Below are 12,561 nucleotides of genomic sequence, written 5' to 3'. Positions count from 1 at the left end.
GTCTCAGTGTGGAAACCTACCTATTCCTCTCACTCTTCTCTCTCTGTGTCTCAGTGTGGAAACCTACCCATTCCTCTCTCTCTCTCTCTCTCTCTCTCTCTCTCTCTCTCTCTCTCTCTCTCTCTCTCTCTCTCTCTCTCTCTCTCTCTCTCTCTCTCTCTCTCTCTCTCTCTCTCTGTGTCAGTGTGGAAACCTACCTATTCCTCTCACTCTTCTCTCTCTGTGTCTCAGTGTGGAAACCTACCTATTCCTCTCACTCTTCTCTCTCTCTCAGTGTGGAAACCTACCTATTCCTCTCACTCTTCTCTCTCTGTGTCTCAGTGTGGAAACCTACCTATTCCTCTCACTCTTCTCTCTCTGTGTCTCAGTGTGGAAACCTACCCATTCCTCTCACTCTTCTCTCTCTCTCTCTCTCTCTCTCTCTCTCTCTCTCTCTCTCTCTGTGTCTCAGTGTGGAAACCTACCTATTCCTCTCACTCTTCTCTCTCTGTGTCTCAGTGTGGAAACCTACCTATTCCTCTCACTCTTCTCTCTCTCTGTCTCAGTGTGGAAACCTACCTATTCCTCTCACTCTTCTCTCTCTGTGTCTCAGTGTGGAAACCTACCCATTCCTCTCACTCTTCTCTCTCTCTCTCTCTCTCTCTCTCTCTCTCTCTCTCTCTCTCTCTCTCTCTCTCTCTCTCTCTCTCTCTCTCTCTCTGTGTCTCAGTGTGGAAACCTACCTATTCCTCTCACTCTTCTCTCTCTGTGTCTCAGTGTGGAAACCTACCTATTCCTCTCACTCTTCTCTCTCTCTCTGTGTCTCAGTGTGGAAACCTACCTATTCCTCTCACTCTTCTCTCTCTGTGTCTCAGTGTGGAAACCTACCTATTCCTCTCACTCTTCTCTCTCTCTGTGTGTCTCAGTGTGGAAACCTACCTATTCCTCTCACTCTTCTCTCTCTGTGTCTCAGTGTGGAAACCTACCTATTCCTCTCACTCTTCTCTCTCTCTGTGTGTCTCAGTGTGGAAACCTACCTATTCCTCTCACTCTTCTCTCTCTCTCTGTCTCAGTGTGGAAACCTACCTATTCCTCTCACTCTTCTCTCTCTCTCTCTATGTCTCAGTGTGGAAACCTACCTATTCCTCTCACTCTTCTCTCTCTGTGTCTCAGTGTGGAAACCTACCTATTCCTCTCACTCTTCTCTCTCTCTGTGTCTCAGTGTGGAAACCTACCTATTCCTCTCTCTCTCTCTGTGTCTCAGTGTGGAAACCTTCCTATTCCTCTCACTCTTCTCTCTCTCTGTCTCTCAGTGTGGAAACCTACCTATTCCTCTCACTCTTCTCTCTCTCTGTGTCTCAGTGTGGAAACCTACCTATTCCTCTCACTTTTCTCTCTCTGTGTCTCAGTGTGGAAACCTACCTATTCCTCTCACTCTTCTCTCTCTCTCTCTGTGTCTCAGTGTGGAAACCTACCTATTCCTCTCACTCTTCTCTCTCTCTCTGTGTCTCAGTGTGGAAACCTACCTATTCCTCTCACTCTTCTCTCTCTCAGTGTGGAAACCTACCTATTCCTCTCACTCTTCTCTCTCTCTGTCTCAGTGTGGAAACCTACCTATTCCTCTCACTCTTCTCTCTCTGTGTCTCAGTGTGGAAACCTACCTATTCCTCTCACTCTTCTCTCTCTGTCTCAGTGTGGAAACCTACCTATTCCTCTCACTCTTCTCTCTCTGTGTATCAGTGTGGAAACCTACCTATTCCTCTCACTCTTCTCTCTCTGTCTCAGTGTGGAAACCTACCTATTCCTCTCACTCTTCTCTCTCTGTCTCAGTGTGGAAACCTACCTATTCCTCTCACTCTTCTCTCTCTGTGTCTCAGTGTGGAAACCTACCTATTCCTCTCACTCTTCTCTCTCTCTGTGTCTCAGTGTGGAAACCTACCTATTCCTCTCTCTCTCTCTGTGTCTCAGTGTGGAAACCTTCCTATTCCTCTCACTCTTCTCTCTCTCTGTCTCTCAGTGTGGAAACCTACCTATTCCTCTCACTCTTCTCTCTCTCTGTGTCTCAGTGTGGAAACCTACCTATTCCTCTCACTTTTCTCTCTCTGTCTCTCAGTGTGGAAACCTACCTATTCCTCTCACTCTTCTCTCTCTCTCTCTGTGTCTCAGTGTGGAAACCTACCTATTCCTCTCACTCTTCTCTCTCTCTCTGTGTCTCAGTGTGGAAACCTACCTATTCCTCTCACTCTTCTCTCTCAGTGTGGAAACCTACCTATTCCTCTCACTCTTCTCTCTCTCTGTGTCTCAGTGTGGAAACCTACCTATTCCTCTCACTTTTCTCTCTCTGTGTCTCAGTGTGGAAACCTACCTATTCCTCTCACTCTTCTCTCTCTCTCTGTGTCTCAGTGTGGAAACCTACCTATTCCTCTCACTCTTCTCTCTCTCTCTGTGTCTCAGTGTGGAAACCTACCTATTCCTCTCACTCTTCTCTCTCTCAGTGTGGAAACCTACCTATTCCTCTCACTCTTCTCTCTCTCTGTCTCAGTGTGGAAACCTACCTATTCCTCTCACTCTTCTCTCTCTGTGTCTCAGTGTGGAAACCTACCTATTCCTCTCACTCTTCTCTCTCTGTCTCAGTGTGGAAACCTACCTATTCCTCTCACTCTTCTCTCTCTGTGTATCAGTGTGGAAACCTACCTATTCCTCTCACTCTTCTCTCTCTGTCTCAGTGTGGAAACCTACCTATTCCTCTCACTCTTCTCTCTCTGTCTCAGTGTGGAAACCTACCTATTCCTCTCACTCTTCTCTCTCTGTCTCAGTGTGGAAACCTACCTATTCCTCTCACTCTTCTCTCTCTCTCTCTCTGTGTCTGAATGAATGAATGAATGAAAACTTTATTTAACAGATTGCAGAATGGGTACAATACAGTACGGCTCAATACACACAATTGTTAAGGGGATGCAGACCTGAGAAAGACGTTTGTCTTGTTTCCATCAGGGTCCCCCATTTTCCATTCATATAGACATTTATGACATACACAACATACATGACATTTATGGCATAGGGACATATAGGTATTTAGTACTGATACATTTGTGACATAAACGGTATTCAAATATACAGTACTGTTACCCCTAGATCCTGACAGAGTATATACATATGATGGGGAGGGGACTGTACATTAGGAGGGGGTGGGTGGGTGGGAGAGAGATATACATACGGCGGGGGGAGGGAATATATACATGCGGTGGGGAGGAGACTGTCTATTAGGAGGTGGTGGGGGTTTTGGGCATTTACGGTGGCCAGTTTCGAATTGCAGCCTCCCGTAGGTGCTCTTTAAGAGCGGTTTTGAATGTTGGTAGGGATTCACATTCCTTTACAGCTTTGGGTAGGGCGTTCCACATTGATGTGGCATAATTGCGAAACGTATTTAGTCCCTTGTTTGAGCCGAATATGGGTTTAACATGATTTGTTGAGCTTCCTCTGGTGTAGTGGTTGTGGTATTCACTGACCTTTAGGAAGTATTTTGACATGTACATGGGTACCTTAGTCGTATAGTGTATCTTGTAGACCAGGCCCATTGCAAGTTGCTGTACTCTGTCGTCTACTCTAAGCCATCCTAGGTTGTCAAAGTGGGCAGGGGTGAGGTGGGTTCTGGGGGTAAGGTCAAGTAGTAGTCTGACCAGTTTGTTTTGTGATGTTTGTAATTTTGTTTTAAGCGCCTTTGAGGTGCTTTGGTACCATGAGGTGCACGCATAGTCATAGTACCCTTGAATGAGTGCTCCTGCCAGAGTCTTCAGGGTATTCTTGTTTACCAGAGAGGAGATCCGGTACAAGAATCTAGTTCGTTGGTTGACTTTTTTTTATTACATTGGATGCCATTTTGTCACAGGAAAGATTTGCCTCTAGGATGGAACCCAGGTAGGTAATTTCGTCTTTCCTTGTGACAATATTGTCACCCACTGCAACTGAGAAGCCGTCGGTCTTGCTGAGTTTGTTATTTGAACCGAAGAGAATGGACTCTGTTTTGCCCATGTGTAATGATAGTTTGTTATCAGCGAGCCATATGCAGATTTTGCCTAGTTCCGAGCTGAGGGTTTTTTCAACCTGCAACTTGTTCTTGTCAGAGACCAGCAGGGCTGAGTCGTCCGCAAACAGGAACAAGTTGCAGTCACAGGCTGACGACATGTCATTTGCATAAATTAGGAAGAGTAGCGGTCCTAGTATGCTTCCTTGTGGAACACCACAGCTCACTGTGAGGGGGGGGGGGGATAGAGTACCGTTTACCTCTACCATCTGTTCTCTCCCCTCCAGGTAGGATTGCATCCAGCTCACTGATAAGCTATCAAAACCAATTGCTTTTAGCTTGTCAATCAGAATGGAGTGATTGACAGTGTCTCAGTGTGGAAACCTACCTATTCCTCTCACTCTTCTCTCTCTCTGTGTCTCAGTGTGGAAACCTACCTATTCCTCTCACTCTTCTCTCTCTGTGTCTCAGTGTGGAAACCTACCTATTCCTCTCACACTTCTCTCTCTTTCTCAGTGTGGAAACCTACCGTTCCGTCGCATCTGCAAGCGTCTCGGTGCTGACATCACCTGTGGAGAGATGGCCATGTGCACCAACCTGCTGCAGGGCCAGTCGTCAGAGTGGGCACTTCTGAAGAGGCATGAGAGCGAGGATCTGTTTGGAGTCCAGGTAGATCATTACAGAAGGCAACCAGTAGTTGACCCATATATCCCATGTATCAGTCTAATATTGGCTGTTTATATCATTATTAGCCTGCTGACACATCTCTTGTGGGCTCTAGCGGGCTCGATTTTAATGGTAGAACGATATGTGACCAGGCACAGACTTTAGTTCTTAAAAAGTCAAAATCATCCGGTTTCCGATGCAATGCGCGGAGATTTTTATAAACTCATGTTTCGCTAATAACACTTAATATCGTTGGTAAACAAAGTAGAAAGTACTTAGCCACCTCCCATACTTCCTCGCTCTCTCTGCCGGACTTGTCCGAAAAAAAACAATAAAATATATACCAAAAACATAATAAAAATTAAATTTAAATAAAAAGATTGTATTGTATATTCCTCTTTTACTTACTTTTTACTTAATTTTTACTGGATGACGCACACTCTCAGGGGCGCATACAGAACCAAGCATTTCACCGTAAAGTACATGTATTTTATTGTGACAAATAATAAACAAACTTGAAACTTGAAAACTTTAAACTTGAAACAAGTTAATTCAGGAAGAAAAGTACAGTTGTGAATAATTGGAAGAATGAATGCCTCATATGTAAGCTAGACAGATATCTCCCTGCTTATTACTGTGCACAAATATGTACTGTGTGTACATAGGCCTCAAGAGCCCTTCTGGTGCCGGCAGGCACATAGAAACCTCCTGACAGACACATAGAAACCTCCTGACAGACACATAGAAACCTCCTGACAGACTCATAGAAACCTCCTGACAGACTCATAGAAACCTCCTGAGAGACACATAGAAACCTCCTGACAGACACATAGAAACCTCCTGACAGACTCATAGAAACCTCCTGACAGACTCATAGAAACCTCCTGACAGACGCATAGAAACCTCCTGACAGACTCATAGAAACCTCCTGACAGACACATAGAAACCTCCTGACAGACTCATAGAAACCTCCTGACAGACTCATAGAAACCTCCTGACAGACACATAGAAACCTCCTGACAGACTCATAGAAACCTCCTGAGAGACACATAGAAACCTCCTGACAGACGCATAGAAACCTCCTGACAGACGCATAGAAACCTCCTGAGAGACACATAGAAACCTCCTGACAGACGCATAGAAACCTCCTGACAGACTCATAGAAACCTCCTGACAGACACATAGAAACCTCCTGAGAGACACATAGAAACCTCCTGACAGACGCATAGAAACCTCCTGAGAGACGCATAGAAACCTCCTGACAGACGCATAGAAACCTCCTGACAGACGCATAGAAACCTCCTGACAGACACATAGAAACCTCCTGACAGACACATAGAAACCTCCTGAGAGACACATAGAAACCTCCTGACAGACGCATAGAAACCTCCTGAGAGACACATAGAAACCTCCTGACAGACGCATAGAAACCTCCTGACAGATGCATAGAAACCTCCTGACAGACACATAGAAACCTCCTGACAGACGCATAGAAACCTCCTGAGAGACACATAGAAACCTCCTGACAGACGCATAGAAACCTCCTGAGAGACACATAGAAACCTCCTGACAGACGCATAGAAACCTCCTGACAGACGCATAGAAACCTCCTGACAGACGCATAGAAACCTCCTGACAGACACATAGAAACCTCCTGAGAGACACATAGAAACCTCCTGAGAGACACATAGAAACCTCACACTCACAACAACGCACCAGTATTGTTTTCGGTGCGTCCTCATTATCAATGTATATGTTTTTGTGAAAAGCTTTCGTTTTCTGGTGCTCCATGTGTGTTCAGGTGGAGGGATGTTTTCCTGACACGATGACCAGGGTTGCTGAGCTGATCAACAACAACACTGACGTAGACTTTGTGGACATCAACTCAGGATGTCCCATCGACCTCGTCTACAAGAAGGTAAGAGACCAACAGCCTGACGAACCGCTGGTGTTTGAGAAGGAGACTTGAAAGATAGTTACTCGCAGATTCTTCACTGCAGGTAGAAAACCTTGTCTTATATCAAGTAGTGATAGACTCATTAATCAGGCCAATATTTGACATTTTGAGATAATTGATTTTCTCTCTGTGTTTAATGAGAGATAGCAGTGGATTCAATTCACCAAGCTCACTTGACACAGTGTTTAATGAGATTTAGTAGTGGATTCAATACACTTAAGCTAACTTGGCACAGTGTGTAACCCCTTATGCTGAGGGCACATTTAGCATAAAACGCCTGACGATTGCATACTCAAAGTAATTTGCGATTTATTACTTGAACCACGTATAGCACATGCATGAGTCTGGTCTCTTTTAAAAGGAAACATTCAGAACTTTCTTCCACAACAGGAGAAGAATCACTCTGAGTGCTTAGCGGTTTGAACACAATTAAAAGTTACTCACGTTGTGTTTACTTGTTGCCAGATGCCTGTTTTTGAGTTCCAGCTGAGAGGTAGGAGCTGGAAAACATAACGGTCCCATAGCCTGAAGTCTTATCTATAGTACAGGTCCAATGTTTATAACAATCCCATGGAAACTTTGTGTTTTACAGATGTTTTTGTAATCCTTGTATCTGTAATAATTCGTCCAAAATGGCGGACCGCTCATTGAAACTAACTTGACACAGTGTTTATTGAAAGATAATAGTGGATTCAATACACCAAACTAACTTGACACAGTGTTTATTAAGAGATAGTAGTGGATGCAAATTATACACCAAACTAACTTGACACAGTGTTTAATGAGAGATAGTAGTGGATTCAATACACCAAACTAACTTGACACAGTGTTTAATGAGAGATAGTAATGGATTCAATACACCAAACTAACTTGACACAGTGTTTAATGAGAGATAGTAATGGATTCAATACACCAAACTAACTTGGCACAGTGTTGAATGAGAGATAGTAATGGATTCAATACAACAAACTAACTTGACACAGTGTTTAATGAGAGATAGTAATGGATTCAATACACCAAACTAACTTGGCACAGTGTTTAATGAGAGATAGTAATGGATTCAATACACCAAACTAACTTGGCACAGTGTTTAATGAGAGAGTAATGGATTCAATACACCAAACTAACTTGACACAGTGTTTAATGAGAGATAGTAGTGGATTCATGGGTCAGAATCTCCGCTCTTAGGGCGGCTAGGTGGTGTAGTGGGCAAGGCGCTCGCCATCAACGCTGGAGACGCTGGGTTCGAATCCAGCTCTTGGCTTTGCTATCAGCTTGGCTGGTCGCTCATACTAACACAATTGGCAGTGTTAGGGGTGGGAAAGCTGATGGGTGGGTCCTGGGCGTTGTGGACAGCGACCCCTACAGTTCGGTCGGGGCGCCTGCACAGCGAGGGTAGGATCTGGAGGGAGGTAGTGTGACCTTCCACACGTTACACTCTCCCGGTGAGAATCTGCGCTGCCGGCTGGCTGCACATGCGTTGGAGGAAAGCATGTGACAGTCTCCGGCCTCCCGGACCAACAGTAGGGGGGAGTGCGCAACAACCAGGAAGGGGGTTGGGAATTGGCATAACGACTAACAGTGGGATGGGAGAAAAATCGGAAAAAAGGAGGGGGAGAAAAGATATTTAAAAAAATCTCCGCTCTTATCACATTGCTGTTGCCTCTAACGTTAGTCACTTGGTAGAGAGCAGGCTGTGTGAGTGAACAGTTTAAAATAAGTGTACTGCAGAGACAGTGCAGTTCTACTTAACCCCTTAAGCAGGGGAGGAAATTAGGCCACTTTACCCGCCAAATGCGGGTATTTTTTACGTTTGGCTGGTAAAAAAAATCAGATACTCGCCAGTTGGCTGGTAAGCCAAACAGTTAGTTTCCTCCCCTGCTGGCGAGTATACAAAAAAATAAAACATTCTGCAATCACTGCACTGGCAAACGGTGCGCGTCTTCTGAGTGTTCGCTTTAGTTGACAGTGCCACGAGATTACTGCACAAGACCACCCGCGGACATATAATGTTTAATAAACGTTTGCGCAGTACTGGCCAACCCGCGGACATATAATAATAAAAGTCCCGCGGTACTAGGCTAGCCATCAGGAGCACTCGCAAAGAGATAACGTTAAACACAGCAGAAGATGGAAAACAGACAGACTGACCAACGGGGAACTGCATCCAACCCTAGTACAACCCTCGAGTATAAGTTACTAAGGACACATTTAAATCACAGGTGTAATGTTAGTCTACTGGAACTGTATACAGTGGTTAGCTTCTAGTTAGCGTTTTAGCTATAGCTGCTTGCTAGCTAACGTTAGCCCCGTGTGCTCAAAGCAGCCAGCTAGGTGTATCTGTTATGACTATAATGTTTCCAAAAAAGCACCGGACTACGACGTAAGGTTAGACATTTTATTTCATGCTCAAAAGCCCCTGGCTTGCACATCGCAGTCACGAAAGGGGCTAGCTCAACCAGTGCACTGTGCACAACAGCACACCAACCCAACTGACGTTACCACAACACTTGACGGTACTTCACAGCACTGTCGTAAGACCACGTGCTGTCTTAAAGGCACAGTGTGCCTACCCAGATGCATACACAACATTGACGCGGCTTGACATACAAAGAAGTAATTATCACAATTAGCGATTTTTTTTGTCTGGTAAAAAATCTGTTTGGCTGGTAAAAAAAATCAGATACTCGCCAGTTGGCTGGTAAGCCAAAAAGTTAGTTTTCTCCCCTGCCTTAAGCCTGATCTTATTTTCACGTCATAAACAGATCAATACAGTCCGTATTAAGTAATGTTTCGTTTCTTTTTCAAATGTAGCCAAGAGTAAAGACCCTAACCCTATCAAAACAGCAGTCAAAGTGTATATTTTCAGCACTACGTTTGTTTACCAATGATTTTAAGTATTATTAGCTAAATATATGAGCTTATAAAAATCTCTGCGCATTGCATCGGAAACCAGATGATTAGACGCAAGGAAAGGACGCCGTCATGAAATCGTTGTAGTCCTAAGAAAGAGGACACCTAGGGCTTTCGATAGACGTAGAAATTTCACTCTCTTTTTAACTACCCAGCTCACACCAGCCTCTGTCAAAGCCTCAAAGGTGGTATTCCCCTTTTAATATTGCAATTCAATATTTCCCACAAAATCTTGAAGTGATCCATTATTCATTTTAATAACTGTTTCCAATTATTATATAAATATGAATAACTTTTGAATTGTTATATTAATATTAATTGTTTTCAGTTATATTAACAACTGACGTCTGTTTGTTTTCCTCTGCAGGGCGGAGGTTGTGGGCTTATGATGCGCAACAGAAAGTTTGAGCAAATCATCAAGGGAATGAACTATGTAAGTCTTCACTTCAATCCATGATGTAAATATAATTGTGGGATTTTAAAAGGATAGCTCTGGGCGGCTACGTGGCGTAGTGGGCAAGGCGCTCGCCACGAATGACGGAGACGCTGGGCTTGCCTGTTCGAGCCCAGCGCTCCACATTGCTTTCAGTTTAGCTGATCGTTCATACTAATACACATTGGCCGTATTAGGGGGTGGGAAACTGATGGGTGGGGATCGGGCGTTGTGGACAGCGACTCCTACAGGTCGGTTGGTGCGCCTGCGCAGTAGAATCAGGAAGTGTCGGGGGCAGCGTGAGCCTCCCACGCGTTACTCCTCGCCACTGAGAGATCGAGCTGCGCAGGTGAAAAGATGCGACTGCTGTTACCTCAAGTACCGGAGGGGACTTGTGCTATGTATGACTTAGTCCACATTGCAGCCGGCTTGTGGGAGGCAAGAAACAGCGTTCGTGACAGGGGAGGGTTGAATTGGATGATACGAAATTGGGATGGGAGAAAAATATAGAAAATGGGAGAAAAAGTGGATCAAAAAAAAAAGGGATAGCTCTGATTTTCAGAATCCGTGCCCTATTTCTTACTCACCAATAATGATGTGGATCGGTAGAGTCCTTTCTCAGCAACAATCCATGCTGTTCCTCATACTACCTCCGCCGGCTAGTTAGCCACAAAACAATGCAAAGTCAATGGGGTCAAGCTCCTGTCTGTACAAGCTGAGTGAAGCTCACTGACATCTACTTTCTGTTCCCAGTCGGCTTGTACAGACAGGAGCTCGAGCCCATTGACTTTGCATTGGTTTGTTTGTGTCTTAACTAGTCAGAGCTGGTGTGAGGAACAGCATGGACTGTGCTGAGAAAGGACTCTACTGATCAACATCATCACTGGTAAGTAATAATTAGGGTTCAAAAATCAAAACCGTCCCTTTTACAGGTGGCTCTGGCTGTATGTCAATAATCATTGTAAATTAGCTTTTGAACCCGCTAGTAGCCCACTAATAACCCTGCTGAAACAAAATGGAGGAACTGCTACAGGATCTCTGATTTGCAACTGATGCCATTACAGCCATTTTCCTTTCACTCTCATTCTAATGGTCACTCCATCTTCTAATGGCTTCCAGTGAATTCCATTAAAACCATTATGTGATTGGCTTTGGCACCTTTCAATTAGGATGGTTGTAGTGGTTTCCATAAACATTTCCAATTTGTTTTCCATTACAGATTTATACTGGTGTCTGTTGAATATTCCTTTACATCTCTAGTCTTTATTATTCCTCTTTTAGTAATAAAGGCAGAACAGAACAATATCTTTCATAGTTTTTTTTGTGGTAAAAAATAACCCGATGACAAACCAAATGACTATAGGATTTTTTCCTCCTCTCCAAAGGTCCTCGATGTCCCTTTGACAGTCAAGATCCGTACCGGTGTTCATGAGAAGTGCAACATAGCTCACAAACTCATCCCAGAGATGAAAAACTGGGGCGTGTCCATGATCACGGTAGGTTTCACACTAGTGAGAACACTTTGCTATGCAGATGACGTCTGCCTGCGTGATGTACAGACACTCTGGGTACGGATTCTGTAGAGGGTAGTATTGGAAGCGTGTCTGGACCTTATAACTATATAAGTAATAAGTAAATAATATATTTCTTTTGTAGTCCCTTAAATGGGACATATTTAGTCCTTTTCAACAAGTTGATATGTCTTTGAGGTCCCCTAAGCATGTCTATAAATCTTTGTGCTGAAAAAGACCCACTCAGATTATGCATTCTAGCAGCCTCCATTGGACTGCAGCTAGCAAGCTAACGTTAATGATGTCCACTGGACAATGCCACAGTGATTTTATTTTATTTTATGTTCCATTTGATACAACACAGCATCAGAACTAGGGATTGGCATGGATTTTGTTGTTAAATAAAAAAAAAATCAAATTGTTTATTTATTATCTTAAAATTATATATATTTTCCCTTGTTTCCACCAGCATCTTCATGACCAACGCATCGCAGTATCGTTACTTATGTGTCGTCTTTGCAGTGGAAATGGCAGACGTTCAAAGTCATAACATGCGCAACATGTCATTAACTCGTGCAACATGTCATCTAACTAGTGCAACATGTCATCTAACTAGTGCGCAATGAATGAATGAATCACATTCGAAATATGAATAACTTCTCTTAACACTTTGAGTGGCAGCAGGGGGCGCACGATTTAGCACTTGAGTGCCAACGCTCTATTCAATGAGAGGGCGAGCACATTTGCGAACGCATAAACTATATCTTAAATTATGGCTATGTGTCTAATACGCCCGTCGCTTATCAATGACTTGCTTGCAGTCAACATTGTCGAAACGGATTGTTTTTTCATCAGTACATTTACGTTTTATACCATTTTGAAAAACGCTTGTTTTTGGAAATTTCCAGAAAAAAATGAAATTTTTTGGCCTATTTATGAATAGTTTTCAAATAAACGCTAGATTATCGATAGTATATGTGTACTTATGCACGCTAGAGAAGCGGGCTGAAAAATCGATTACCGGTCTCTTATTTCCTGATCAGCACACACACACACACACACACATACACACATATGG

General features: G+C 43.7%; 1 protein-coding gene across 3 annotated transcripts in view; it reads left to right on the top strand.

Moving 5' to 3' along the window:
- dus3l (dihydrouridine synthase 3-like) overlaps nt 1-12,561 on the top strand; it is a 60,178-nt gene that overhangs the window by 25,506 nt on the left and 22,111 nt on the right. For all 3 annotated transcript variants that reach the window (XM_084312580.1, XM_084312578.1, XM_084312579.1), the window contains exons 8-11: nt 4,520-4,672; nt 6,471-6,587; nt 9,907-9,972; nt 11,358-11,468. In XM_084312580.1, the coding sequence (XP_084168706.1) occupies nt 4,520-4,672; nt 6,471-6,587; nt 9,907-9,972; nt 11,358-11,468 (447 nt within the window). The remainder of the gene's footprint in view (nt 1-4,519; nt 4,673-6,470; nt 6,588-9,906; nt 9,973-11,357; nt 11,469-12,561) is intronic.

Source organism: Notolepis coatsorum, assembly GCF_963971535.1.
Source record: "Notolepis coatsorum genome assembly, chromosome: 4".
NCBI lineage: Eukaryota > Metazoa > Chordata > Actinopteri > Aulopiformes > Paralepididae > Notolepis > Notolepis coatsorum.
Note: the sequence above shows the minus strand (reverse complement) of the source record. Positions and strands in the feature narration are given on the sequence as shown.